Source organism: Melospiza georgiana, chromosome 4 (assembly GCF_028018845.1).
Source record: "Melospiza georgiana isolate bMelGeo1 chromosome 4, bMelGeo1.pri, whole genome shotgun sequence".
Classification (NCBI taxonomy): domain Eukaryota; kingdom Metazoa; phylum Chordata; class Aves; order Passeriformes; family Passerellidae; genus Melospiza; species Melospiza georgiana.
Genome location: NC_080433.1, coordinates 49,332,498 through 49,347,623, shown reverse-complemented (window position 1 = coordinate 49,347,623; position 15,126 = coordinate 49,332,498). Strand labels below are relative to the sequence as shown.

The 15,126-nt window shown below is 36.6% G+C and overlaps 1 protein-coding gene across 4 annotated transcripts in view; it reads right to left on the bottom strand.

Annotated features, from left to right (window-relative positions):
• Positions 1–15,126, bottom strand: part of TAFA2 (TAFA chemokine like family member 2) — a 189,382-nt gene that overhangs the window by 25,772 nt on the left and 148,484 nt on the right. For all 4 annotated transcript variants that reach the window (XR_009114406.1, XR_009114405.1, XR_009114407.1 and 1 more), the window contains 2 exons: positions 4,001–4,153; positions 2,925–3,049 (listed from right to left, as the gene is read on the bottom strand). Coding sequence is in view for 1 of the 4 variants with exons in the window: in XM_058023687.1 (XP_057879670.1) it covers positions 2,925–3,049; positions 4,001–4,153 (278 nt within the window). In the remaining 3 variants the exon portion in view is untranslated. The remainder of the gene's footprint in view (positions 1–2,924; positions 3,050–4,000; positions 4,154–15,126) is intronic.

Below are 15,126 nucleotides of genomic sequence, written 5' to 3'. Positions count from 1 at the left end.
TTTTTTGCTTAGTGACTAATACCATAACTATTAGGAAGTCAGTATCATAATTTTTTACAATAGTGAGATTATATAAGCAGAGGTGGACATTCAAAATACCTCCTTCCTCCACTGTTTTTATTTCTAACATAGAGGTTAACTATAAATAACTTGTGATGTGGAAATGTAGGTGCTAGTTTTCAATTTGGTATCCTGTAGAAGAAAGTACTTCAGCAGGTAATTAGGTCAGGATTTTTGCACATGAAGAAGGCAAACTTACAGAAAATGTTTGGAGGTGAAGATAAACTCTTTTATTTTTGGCCTTTCAGGAAAGACTTGAGAAGATTTTTCTGTAATTTACTTAAATCATCCAAGCTATTTAGTTCCCTTTATTTCTTTATGCTTTTACATTACACATGATAATCACATATAGGTTATTTCATTTGACAATCAGAAACTTATTATTCATAACTTCTTAATATTGGCTCTCTGTACAGTTATTTTTTATTTTTCTCAAAAGAAAAGAGGGAGAATTTTGGAAAAAAAGAGCAATTTAGAATTTTTTCCTTTTATTTATATAGACCTTGGGGAGCAGAAAGAGGAGCTACAAAAATATGGTAGTGACTACATGTAAGGGAAAAGTACTTGCCATTTGATAATAGGCTACTCTGTTAACACAAAGAACCACACATATTTCCAATAGCAATATGTATTTTACTGGCCATCGGAATGATGTCTCTTAAAATCACAGGTCACTGATTCTGAAAGAGAGACCTCCATTCACCTATCACTGACCTGGTTTCAATGACTTAGGTCAACTTGCAGTCAGAATTTGAATTAAAGTTTGCTATTGTCTCAGAATAACCTTGCAGCTCTGTGGGAAATGAAAGGAAAAGGAGGAAAACATAGAGCATGTGGACAAGCAGAACAAACAGGGGGGATTTAAGGTGACTAGTATTTCCCTTTCACTGGTGCTAGGTCTGTAAGCAGGCTATGGTGGCCATTGCCCTGAATCAGTTTATGATAGCACATAGAGAAAAGGACTGGCTTTTCCAAAGCATCATTATGGAAGAGGTATGAAATGAGTCCTGAGGATTGCCCCCACCATGGAGGACAAGAAAATTCCAGCTGCTGCAAAGACACAAACCTAAAAGTCTAAAAACAACAAAGGCATAAGCTCCTGGGGACAGGAGCCTTGCGCTTCTTTCGATCCCTAAGAGCAGAAGAACTTCATCACCTCAATCAATGCAGAGAAACCTATCTGACATACTTTGAAGAAGAAATCTCATCAAAGAAATCATAATTGATTTTCCCCTTTTTGTGACCTCTTTTTTTCCAGCAGAAATATAATTCAGGTCCACATTTTTACTTACAATTCGTTAAACTCTCTCAGTACATATAAAATGGCAAGTATTCTGTAACACTAATACTGTGATGTAGTAGTAACCAGGAAAAATTTCAAAACACACACATTTCTATTTCTATTTCTATTTCTATTTCTATTTCTATTTCTATTTCTATTTCTATTTCTATTTCTATTTCTATTTCTGCTTATGCTTATGCTTATGCTTATGTATTTATATATTTATATATTTATATCTTTGTATATTTATATATTTATATATAAATATATTTATATATTTATATATTTATATTTCTTTAACATCAATCTGGTTCCTTTTTTATTATATTCTATATGCAAATATATTTTACGTGCATATAATCAGATTTGCATTGGCATTTATACAGTTAAGTGTGGGCAGCATTCCAGCAAGGTTGTTTTCAGAAGAAAAACATCTAAAAGTGTATTCAGGAAGGGAACTTTAAAGCAAACATTTGGGAAGCATCCTTCCTTCAAAGAATGTCAAAATGTTTTGGAGACTTATAAATACAGAAACTGAGACATATAGAGTTCTCTGTGGAACAGAAGAAATGTAATTCAGTCAGTACCTGCTGTATTTCACCACATCCAATGTGTACCAGAAATTTAGTGCCTATGTAAGGAATATTTCAGTAAAATTACATAGATACTCAAACACCTGTTTAGAGTAAACACCAATCTAGCATATTATGGCCTGACACTACAAACTATTAAATACACAAAAGAAAAATCAGTCATGACTACATGTCCTGGGGTGCAGGGAGGAAGGTGTTTATACTTAAACACATGCATATGTCTTCAGAGTACATTTTCATTTTTGTATGTTGATGAAGAATTGTGTTGTCCCTGACAAGATACAATGCCCTAATTTTAGGAAGTTTGTGCGTTTAATGCTTATCTGAAAAATTTGTTTTTCTTCTGTTTCTGTTATCCACTAAAATGCAACGTTGACAGCATGTATACTTTTTTGTCAGACATTGTATATGACCTTTAAATACATTTCTGTTAATATAAATTTTAACCAATAATATGAAAAAGTGTCAAGTGGAGGAAAGGAACTCCCTGAAACTCTGTCAAAATTTTTTAGCAAATCACAGTTATACAAGATGGAAAGAACCAGATCATCCTGTAATGACACCTCAAATGCTTACCATGCTCAGTGGTTTCTATGTAGAAATGTTGTAATTCCATGCAACTGAAAAAAATGCTGGTTTGAAGCATTTATCCTTTGAATGAAGAGGTTAGAAAAGTGTACAGACACAGTGCAACTGATTTCAGAGAGAAATACATATTAGATTATAATGCATTCCATCATTACAGTTGAAGGGATCAACTCTACTATCTCCAGTGCTTACCTGAGAAGGTCTGGCACACAGCTTACTATGTTCAAACAATTGAAAAGTATGCTGAGAAAAGTGAGGGACCAGGAAGTCCAATCCCAGTATAACTCTCTTCCCACGCTTCTTTAGTCTTCTCAACTTAGGTCTTCTTTGTGCACCCAATTTCCTGTGCACCTTTCTTTTTTTTACTTGTTGGTAACATGTCAGGTTGGTATCATACCTACCCTAGTTGTTTTCACTTTATTCCCAGAGGAACAGCTCCATCCCTTACGATCTGGAAGAACTTTACATTCCTCCCCTTCAAGACATGGTTGCATGTGGCACCACCATTTCTGCTCCACTATCGAAGCTACAAAAAAAAAACAAATGTATTTGCATTTTGTGGAAATGGACACTTTAAGATGTCATGTCATTACGCTGCAACATTTCATTTATTTTCCAGGAAAATATGAGAAACAGGCTGACTGACAGCCAGTCTGTGATTTTCAGCCACCTCAGAACCTTCAGAAGAAATTAGGTTTCCAATTTGCAAAAGGTGCTACGTGCTTCAAAGTCAATCTCTTCACAGCATTTCTTCCCAACTTCATTTTTATCTTGCTCAGTCAGATTTCAAAGTTTTAAGTAGAATCTCATCTTTTGCTTGGTCTAGAATATAGCCTAGCATAGCTTGATTAAATTTATTCCCCAATGATGCCATATTTACAGCCAACAACATATCAACATTAAAGAGATCATGTAAAGGGTGAATCTTGTCACTCTTTCAGAGAAAGAGATGTGAAAAATCATCTAGTATTTTCCCAAATAAAACATATGAGCCTATACCAGAATTGCTAAGACACTAATATTGCACTGTGAATAGGAATAACGGTGTAGGTCTAAAAAGATTAAAAACCAGACAGAACTGTGTTCTGTTTGTTTGCTTGTTTCTTTCCTGTGAGATAAATATATAAAGATGTAATACTGTAGTACATGAAAATTATATGCTTATGTAGGTTTTGCATAAATACTTTTAATTAAGTGAATTTCATACAATTCCAAAAGTCCTCTTTTTAGTTAGATCAAATTTAGCCTCTCAAGAGGCCTCTTTCTCTGGCATAATAATTTTGTTTAGCATTTCCACAGAGCAATAGCAAATAATTAATTTTTCCATCTTTCTCCCATTCACCTTGGACACTCCCTTCAAAATGCAGAAGATTTCCTACTTAAATAGTTAACTGTCATGGAGTGGGTCTCATTAATGACCTTAAGCCAGCAAAACTCCCAGGAACACAAAGAAAGGAAGCAATAGAAGGAGTCGCACCATCAACACAAGAAGGAGCTGCCCGGGTGGTACCTGCTACCTGCCCAGGGAAGCAGGAACACTTCACTGTCTGTGATCTTTCTTCTATCTTATTCTTATTGCAGCATCTGTGAAGCGCCACCACTTCACAGGTCCCAGTTTTAACATGGTGAGCTGTGAAAACAAGAAGATGAACAATTTGATATCTTCAAGAAGTAATATCATATTGTTTCATTTGGACTTTTTTAATTAGAAATGCATTAAACTTGGCTCTGTAAGGCAATCTGCCACACATGAAATGAGAGTTGTGATGTAATTACCACTGGAATGGAGAGTTGATCTCTTTTCCAAAAACAGTATAACTATTTCAGGCAGAAAATACTGGCTAAAGAAGAACAGTTGGGCGAGGCTCCATATGGGCCTGTACCAATGAAGCGGGAAGCAGAAACATAAAACTAATCTAGAAACTACATTAATTCCTGGACTCCCATAAACAGCTGTGTACATCTACCAATATTATTGTTTCTTTTTCCCTATGGCAGAAACTTTAAAATGAAAGTATATCAATGCTAAAATACCCATACATGCATATGTTTTCTCAATCCATGTCTCCAGACTTTATGCCCAGAAGAGACTTGACATGGTACTCCAAAACCTTCCTACAGGCAGACAGAGAACAGGATACAGGGAAAACACTCAAACAAAACCCAGAAATAAAATATACTAAGGAATCACACTTTAAATTTTTCTGCCTGGCACTGCAAAGTTAGTTTGGGAACATGGGGACCCAAATCTTTCAAAGAAGGCAACAGGACAATCCTCATTATTCCATATCTGTACCTATCACTTCCATTCATGCTGCTCTGAGTCCAATAAGAGGAGCAATCTGGTAAGAGGAGAGCTAGCAAAACACCCTTTCTGGTTCAGCAGCCAGTTACCAAAGGATCTGGAGTTTGGAAAATGTTTTAACTGAACTTTCAGCAGTTGCTTATACAAGGCCAGATATTCCTGAGGGTAGCTCATTACCATCAGAAGAAAGAGAGAAAAAAATCTGAACTTTAGCTGATATCGACCTACAACCTTGTACGGGTGGAATACTAATTATGTGAAGCAATATGTGTCCCTTAGTTCTGCAGCTATTTAATTTTTTGTGTGCTTTATGCAAAGCTTGTATACTGAATACTTCAGCAATCTTTAATATCACTAATGTCAAACAATAAACAAGAGCCTCTACAAGGAAAAAGCCCTAAGAACAGGAGACCAACACTGATGTCTACATTCACCCCATTGTTATTTCACAGTGTCAGCTCCTAAAAGGCCTGAGGAAGGAGCAAAACTTGATGTAGGCTACGGACCCATGAATTTCCTAGAGGCAAAACCCACAGACAGCAATTACACTCTGGGTCTTCATCAAAAAACATAAACTGCTAAACATTTCATTGGGGAATTATGCATTTTTCAGTATAACAAATTCCAGTGAACAGTCTGTGGTCTTTGTCATCACTCAGTGTATTGTACCATGTCAGGTTTGATTATACTCAACCACATCACGCTGTGCTACAGCTGAAATTATATAACAAAATGCAAGCAATTGACCCATAATCCTTCATATTTTTATATGCTGAAATGTTACATTTAAATCAAAAATCTAGGAGGAAAAAAATCTCTTTATACACAAACACTGATTTTCTTCACTTTATAACTGTAATTTTTAATTCAATAGAGGATAAGGAAAGTAATTCCTACTATCTGTCTGAACTTTGCAATCTCTGTTATTTTATACCTTTAATGACATTGAGCAAATATTTTTACAGCTACTAGCACCAGCTGCCCTAAAAATTACTTTTAATTCTTTTCCAAACAATTCCACTGGTATATATGATAATAAAGCAATTTAAATAAATACATTCATTTTTTTCTTAATAAAATGCTTTTAAAGTTCTTTATTTGTGAATAAGAAAAAAAAATTTTCCTAGGATATACTGGGCATGTATAATATATAGTAGAACAAACATATCCCACTTTTTCAGATTCACATTAGCTTTAATTTTGATAGCAATTACATATCTTATATCCACTTTTTCAAACACAAATTCACTAAATTTCATTTTATGAAAGGTACATAAAAAACCCTAGACACTGAATCTACAAAAGAAAGTAAATTTAGTCGTAGGATAAGAACTTCAAACCACTTACTTTTTTCTCTAAATTAGTTTTAATTTGTATTCTGTATATCACTCATCCTGAAATTTTGTGTCCTCACTCTCTTTTCATATAACTTTATACTGCTTTACTGTGTCTACACATTCACCGTAATAAAACCACTAAGGGAAAACAAAGTACCATGTACAAAATTAGCTATCAGGAATGGAAACCAGTTAAAAGAGATATTGTAAAATTTTGTGAGGGAAATTTTCACACAGAGACAAAAATTTTGAATGCCTCCTTTTTAGTAATAAGCATTGTAAGACTTCTGGAAAAGGAGTGCAATGAAATGAAGCATTCATATTCATGTACAATAAAGAAAAGCATTTCAAAGGGTCAAAATACATATGAAAAATGGAAGAGAACAAAAAATAACCACATACTATCAATATTATTTGGGAGATCTTTAATAAAGATGCTTTGAAATTTTCTGGATATAAAGCAAAAGCATCTTAGAAAAATATACAAAGATATTTCAAACATTGAGAAATCTTAGCTAACCATCCTCTAGTTTCTATTTGCCATCTAGAAAATGCCATGAAAATTCCTTGAGAGAAAAAGTAGGGATTTCAGGTCCTTATGCTATCAAATAATTAAGTTCCAGTGCAGCAAGTACAGGTTCTGTCACATCCATGTGAAATTAAAGCTTCTATACAGTAGATAAAGAATTCCCCACAATCTAAAACAAATTAACCTCATTAAGCCACTGGATCATTCCACAAAAGGAGGATAATACTTTGGGTGATTCACATTTTGGTTTTGTTTCTTTTCATCCTAGCACAGATTTCAGAGTAGGCTGCTTGCTTTGCAGAAATTGTTTGAAGAACCGAATGTCATTTCTGTAATCCCACAGAAATTAGTTATTCAAAACTGCTGCAAAAGTATTCCACTTGATGCTAATGCAAGCAGTGTGGAGAGGGACTGAAGAAAGAGACTCTGAGGTCTTTATGTGTACAGGTTGCAAAGTTTTCCTAATGATTGTACATAACATAACATACATATAAATTATGTTCCAGAAGATCTAACAGTGTATCATGAGATTGGAGCTCGGAAAACAGGAATAACCCTATCTGACCCATTAATGGCATATGCTGTAATTAACCTGCCACTTTTACAGACTTTTTTCTTGTAGAGAAATCATCAATACCTATCTCATAAATCAGAACTAGAAACTTCAGTGATCAGTATCATGTTCCAGGAAAAAATATAACTAAACAATTACTAGTCTTCATTTTAGATAAAACTTTTCTTTTTCCTTCATGGTAGGAAGAAACCTTTATATTTCTTTCCTTCAGGTGAATAAAATTTCAGTTACATTGGCAAAGTGCATCTCACTCTAAGTTATGACCCTTACTCCTCTACTTCTGTGGGAAGATTACCCCAGGGAATCTCTCTACATTGCTATTCTGTAATTCAACTCAAAAATATGAATATAAGGTATTTAGTGTAGGAATGCGAACCTTGCATTAAATCAAGAAAATCTTCTGAATAGCAGCATTCATCATGATCACCTTTCCTAGTCTCAACACTTAAACATTGATGTTCATTTCTGTCACCCATCTGCTCAGCCATTTGCATCTTTTCTTTCCTGCAAGTTGCACAGATCATGTATCAACACATACACTGGTCATTAACAAAGAAGAAGAAATCATGTTGCCAAGAACTAAAAAAATTAAGTCACAGCTTTATTATGTTTCTATCTTCAAGATCCCCATCATTGCAGTAGGCACATATAAATAGCAGGGGAAAAATCAAAAAGGCCCTATTGTATGCTCTCTGCAAAGACAGCAGCACAGCTGGGTGATACAGTTAAATCCATCTAATGACTAAGAGCTACTGGAAGCAAAAGATCCCTTGTGTCTTGTCCAGCATTCTTTCATCTGCTGCTTGCATGAACACTGTCATTTGATAGTGCAGATGGTAAGCCAGGGATTTGGACTGGAAGAAAAATTTCCCTTCTTTTAGGGTTAGTTCTCAACCAGTTTAGCTCCTACAATGAGGTGCAGAGACCACTGAGAAGCATTTACAGCCAAAGGGAAGAGGAAGGAGATGGCAACCACAGATACCTGATTAACTCCTGCAGAAACCAGTTCCTATATCAGCTTGCAGGAACTGCAGCTCTGCAATCTTACATGAAATAAATGTATCTTATTTCATTCTATTCCAGGTAATTTTTCGGAGGTCACAGGAGTATTTAAAATCTGCAAACTTTATTTGTTTGAGTCTATGCTATAGATGAGAAAAGAAGCATTAACAATAAATAGAAAAATGGAAATTGCATTTAGCAATGATTCTCAATCCACATTGCATCTAATGTTTTATACACTTTAGACTTTTTGTCATCTTGGATATGATCAGGAAGATTTTCCATATGATGTACTACAGTAACCCAGTCTTTCAAAGTAGGTACATATGCACCTTTTATTCATGTAAAGCATATCCACGTTAATGATTATCATGGAATGACTCTTTTAAATTATCATCTGTAAGGAAAAATAGACAGTATTTCAGGATATTGTCAACTTACTTCATCCATTTTCCTAAGTGATTAGTCACTATTCTGTACCACAATATTCAAACAAATGAGTGATTGGATGTTATTGGTAAAATAAATATAATTAGTGGTAATAATATACCACTTTTCCAGAATGGGCTCTAGATCACTGCCCTACTATTAAATGAACAGAGATAAGAAAGAGGGTTTTCTTGTTCACATAGTTTATTTGCTTTGTTCATACTGATTGACAAGGAAAACAAATGTAGGTTATTTTTCTGCTACACTTCAGCAATTTCAGTATGTCATATCAGTCTAAATGTGTCACTGTAGAGAGGAAGGATAAAAACAAACTTGCAAAATCTCCTGCACACACACAAAACACACACTCTCACACAATATTGTTGCATTTTTTCAATATTTTAATAAGTGTTGGTAGCTGCCATTTCTAAGCAATCAAAATTTTGTATAACCATTGCCAAGTCAGGATTTCCATCTAACTTGCTCTTTAAATGTCAAAATAAGATATATGAAAACAAATACACTATCTAATTTCTTCATTCAATTAATTTTAACATTCTGCAATATTTTCTATAATATCCATGTAACAGCTGTTAGGGAAAACCTTGAACGTAGTTTATTTCTACCCTACCAGCCACGGTTCTGACATTCCTGCAGTTCTGTGATGTGAGGACACAAGAAATGTGACACTTTTTGTTAGGGATGAAATCTTTGATTTGACCAGCCATTAGTGCAGCTGGGAAAAAAGCAGCCAAGATTTTGGGAACACAAGCTTCAGCTTTCTTTTGTGAACACAAAACAAAGCACAACTCCATTTCAGCTCCATTTCATGGGCTGAAGAGAGAACTGGCAGCACAGACATTGGGAAAAGACGCCTAACTCCCAAAGCAGCACTGGTAGATGTACATCAGCAGCAATCTTAGTGAACATTACCTCTAAAGATCAAATTCAGAACCCTTTGAACTCAATGTTTTTGGTTTGATAGGTGGTTTGTGGACCAGAATATCAATGACAGAGTAATTTATTTTTTTCCAATAAAGGTGACATCTGGATTTGCAACTGAAATATTTATTCTGATGATTGAATTTGCAGCACCTCTTGCAATGATTGAACAAATGATGATATATAGTCTAGACATGCAAACTGTGGTGAATTAAGATTATTAAATGAAACAAAATCAAAGAAAATTGTATCCACAAGGGTTTTCTTTTAAATTTTATTTTGCACATATTTAATTGGTCTGAAAATCTTATGATATTTTTTAAATTGGGAAAATTATCAAAAACAAAGCTTTTTTTTATTTTTTAAAAACTTCCTTGGTGTTCTTCTTTTTCTTTGCCTTTTTTTTTTCCTTGTTTGTCCAGGGAACAGAAAAATCAATTACAGACACAGCAGCAATTCCTGTGTCCTCAGTGGTGACAATGAGGCATGACACAGTTGTGGTGCATCTCAGGAAAGGCATTCACGTTGCTTTATTTTCAGATGACATGCGGGGTTGTACTATAGTAACAGCAGGACAAAAATGCTAATTTTTTGCTATCCTATTCTACACTATCACAGAATCACAGAATGGGTAAGGTTGGAAGGGACCACAGTGGGGCTCTGTCCTTTTGGCAGCCTCCCTCCAGATACTTATGTACATCGTGTCTATACAAGCTGTCAGGAGCCAGCTGTGTTTCCTTGAGGCCAACAAGGCCAATGGCATCCTGGGGTGCATTGCCAGGCCAAGGGAGGTGATCCTGATCCTCTACTCCACCCCAGTGAGGCACATCTGGAGTGCTGTGCCCAGCTCTGGGCTCCTCAGTGCAAGAGAGACATGGAGTGGATCATACAAAGATGAATAAGGAACTGGAGCAGCTCTCTTGCAAGAAAAAGCTGGAGGAGCTGAACCTGTTCAGCTTTGAGAAGAGGCACTGAGAGGCAATTCTCATCAGTGTATATATTATATATTCCCATACAATTATTTCTGAAAACCCTACAAACACACCTTATGACAGGTCCTATTTACTGTATTCACGTTCCCATGCTTTGTACCTCAGCTACAGTTCTTAAAATCCCTTGTTCACTTTGGGCACTGAAAATTCCAGGCAGAGTGTGCTCTACTTAGACCAGTGGAGAATCAATTTTAGGTTAAAAGTACAGCATTGTTTTTCATTTCTCTTTTACTCTGATGTCTCTAGCATCTTGGGAGAGGTTTTCAGGTGAATTGCTAAAAACACCATAGCTGATTGCTTGGAATATTTTGCAGTGCCACTTGTAGGCAACACACACAGAGAAAATACTGCTAACTGCAGCTCCTCCCAGGCTTCTTGGATTCGACATGATTTTTTCTCTCCTGAGAGAATCATTTTAAAATAACAAGAGTCATTCTTGATAAGTGTTTATTCTGCAGATGCTGGCCCAGCTCCTCTACCCCTCAATTAACCCAATTAGTCCACTTGGGTGAAGGAGGATGAGCAGAGTTCATATGACAATGCTATGCACACAGCATCTCCAGTAGCCTTTAAAACCTGAACTAATGAATGGTTTGCCACAGTCACACTGCCAAGCATAATCTTCTGCACGGTGCCAAAGAAAAATCTCATCCATCACTTTGTCTGCCAGCCGTCATTTACAGCCATCTGTATGGGAAGACATCTTCCCTTTTGGAAAAACATCAAGGAAAAACTACAATATAAGCATTCCCTTGAGAAGAGCTCACTAATGAATCTGTGAGATTTAGCCTCAGATATTCCCATAGCAAAATCTATGCACTGGAATGGACTGCTGAGATAGCTCCACTACAAGAAGAAAAGACTTATTGGAATAAAGTAGCAAGCTGGCATAGTCCCAGCTGTTTTCATAAACAAAAACTACAGATGGAGCACTTCATGTAGCATCCCTTGGACCTGGAGAGCCCACAGCCATCTCCCAGCCTTTCTGAGGCTAATTGTATTCAGTCAGTCCTCTGGCAGGAGTGAGCCAGTCTTAAACAATCTTACCTCCTCTCTTTCAGAAAAGTCAGTACCTTTTTATGGCAATGGCTACAAATTATTACTTCATACCAAGGTTTTAGCCAAAGAAATAGGAATTCAAAACACAACCGATTTTCAGGTACCCTGAAGAATAATTTCCTCTTTTCCATATGACCCCCACTCAGCCTAGAGTGCTGCCCTCCCTAGGACCAACTTTTTAATTTTGAAATTGGGTAATCTCTAGGTTCACAAAACCACAAAGCATTCAGAGACAAGATCACAAGCAGCAATCATTTGGGGGGTTTCCAGCTCTGTACATGTCCACCCACTGGAAGAGGAGCAGAAGAAGCTTCTGCACGTTATCCCAGTCCTCACCTCAGGATGGGCTCCCTGACTGCAGCCTGCCTGCTGTGTCCTACCCCACCTCCCACTGCAGGTGCAGGCAGGAGCTGCTCCACCACAGCCACCCCATTTGCCAGGCTGTGGATGAGAGGATGATGACAGCAGCAAAGGCTGCGTGTTTCTTTATGGGACAGAAATGCGGCCACTTTGCTTTTTGCAGATGAGATGCTTCCCACATTTCTTCTCCAGCAGCTGGGAGCTGACACAATCTGTGAGAAAGTTTGTGTAGGACTGGTAGAAAAACACTCAGGGCGAGGTGCAGTTTATAAATACTACAAGTCAAAAGCCCAAGTATCTCTGAGGTTGTTATCAAACATGTTAAGCAAACGATATATTAAAGTGTGCAGACATTTTGCAAATTACCAGGCTGATGCTTGAGATTACTAATTATATGATTTCACAGAGAAAAAAGACTAATCCAGCTTTCAAGCACTCAAAAGAACATTTGGCACAAAGACTTTTTATTCTCTCATACTCTCTCTTTGGGCCTTCTGCCAAATATCTCGACTCAGCAAGAAGCAGTAGCACATGTCTCAGTGCAGCCTTCAGCCTTTGGCAGAAACCAAAAACCCCCACATTTTCTCCTCAGCCTCAAAGAGTCAGAAGTTGGTCATTTACACAATTATGGGGAATATATTTCCTGTTCCCCTAGATGACTCTCATCATTGATTTTCTTTTCTTTCTAGCTGACCCAAATGGTCACATTGTATAGATGACAAATTAACATGTTCTCAGGGATACATCAGCAAGAAAAAAAAAAAATTGTGTTTCTACTCCCTGTATTTGCATAACCCTCCGGCACAATATCTTCACTCTAAGTAGTGCCTTAAGAAAAATATTGTGTGTGGAAGTTTCTATGGAACAGGATTAGTGCAAAAAGGTGGAGAGGTGTATTCAGCAGTGCTTTTGAACTACCTGCTTGCAGCCTCTTCATCCTTATTAAAAAGTATCTCAAGCACTTAGAGGTGCCTCTACGGAGACAGCAGACAAAGCCCAGGGAAGGGGAAATATGATTTCCCCAAAGAAAGGCGCAGCTGTGTCCTTGCATTATAGTTCCATTGCAACACACATCTAACTGCTCATGTGTGATCCTTCTTCTGCAATTAAGATCTTCATTTATTAAGGTCCAGAAGCTACTTTCACAGAATCTTAAAATTGCCTGGGTTGAAAGGGACCTTAAAGATCATTTAGTTCCAACCTCTCTGCTGTGGACAGAGACACCTTCTCCTAGAGCAGGTTGCTCAGAGTTCCATCCAATCCTTAAACATTTCCACAGATGGGGCACCCGCAGCTTCTCAGCGCATCACCCTCATGATATAGAATATTTTCTCAATATCTAACCTAAATCTAATCTATTTCAGTTCGAAGCTCTCTCTCACTTGAAAAAAGACCTTCTCCACTTTTCTTGTAGTTAAAAGACCTCAGTTTTAAGATGGTCAATTCATATTTAAACATGTCAACGAGAATTTCATTATCAAAGTATTCATGTTCTATTTCACTTTTCTTTTCAAAAAATTATGCTTAGCACCCTTTATTCAGCCTATGCTAAGACTTTTCAAGCTTTGAAAAGCAAGTCCCCCAAATTTATGTTGAAAATCTAATAAATCGTATCAAATAAAGAAGAGTAAAGAGAAAGCCATGATTTCCAAATTAGGCAGCCCAGTTTTTTTTTTCCTGATGGCAAGTATGAACATCACTTGTTTAATATCTGTACTGAGGATCTATCAATCTGATAAAACTTGCTATAACAGAAGCATTCCAGGATTTTAATGATGACCTGATAGAAACCAGAGGTGAAGTCAAGGTAAAGTTCTGAAAATTCTACAAATGTAAAGATTCCCATTGTGCAAAATCTTTCCAAAGATGATAATCAGAATACTGAGTCACTCACAATCCCTCTTCTATTCAGAAAGGTATTTATATACAGCTCTGCACTCACTATTTGCATGAAAACATACCACAAGGCACTGAAAATACCTTTTAACACTTGAATGTTGTATACATTCATCACACAAATATGTGATGAAATTTAACATAGTATCTATAAAAAGCAGTTATTTTTTTAATTCCACCTTTTAAAAGCCCTGGAAGATTTTTGCTCGCTTGTTTGCCTTGATCATTATCTCTTTGGCTCATTTTATTTTACACATAGTTTTAGATGGTTTGTTAAATTTTTTTGGTTTGTTGTTTGGCTTGATTTTGTTTTTCTTCACCTTATCTATTTTCATGACTGGATAGAATGCATTAATTTAAATTTTCTTTAATTCTCTAATGTATTTTTATAATACATTGCATTCCAGCTTGCAGCTCTGTAATGCACTTTTACTTAATCAGTCAGCTAAAGAAAATTATCAAATACAGTTTGGAATATTCCTCCCACAAACCATAGGCACATATATGCACATTCACCTTCCTGACAACTATATAACTGCTTCTTTATTTTTTCCTTTTTCATTTTTTACACCCCCGCCTGCCAGGACTTCACAACCGTCCTTCAGACTCCTCCATATGCGTTAAGAGAAACTCCATGGGATGTCCCAGTGCACAGTTCACTGTCTGAAAGAAAGATCTTAATTTTAAGTTTCAGCTTGCTTCTTTAGAGCCCCAGGCAAGCTCTTTGAAGTGTAGAGTCAGGAGGGAAACTTAACTCAGGCCTTTAGAAAAAAACTGCTAACAAGGCACATGTCTAGTACTGTGAAATGCCTGCCTTTGGAGTGATCTCCCCTGCTACAACCTTCCCTCTACATTGTTGATTCCATATAAATAGCAAGTCTCTGAGCCATGGGTATGATTAATCAATAAGGATCTAGACAGAGTCTATGAATTGAAACTGGATGGTCTGGGAAGACACTGGCTATTCTTCAAGACAGAGGAAAAAAAAAAACACATTCCAACAAGCCAAGTAAAAGAGGAGAAACTGCCAGGAGGGCCATTCAGAGTAGTTCTATGAAGAATATTTTTGCCCAAGGATTCCCAGTAGACAATACTTTCAGACATGTCTTCTTGTTGAAAACATACCTTTTAAGATGGTCCTCGCAGACTCCCTGGCATTTGTTTCTGAAGGAACTCTT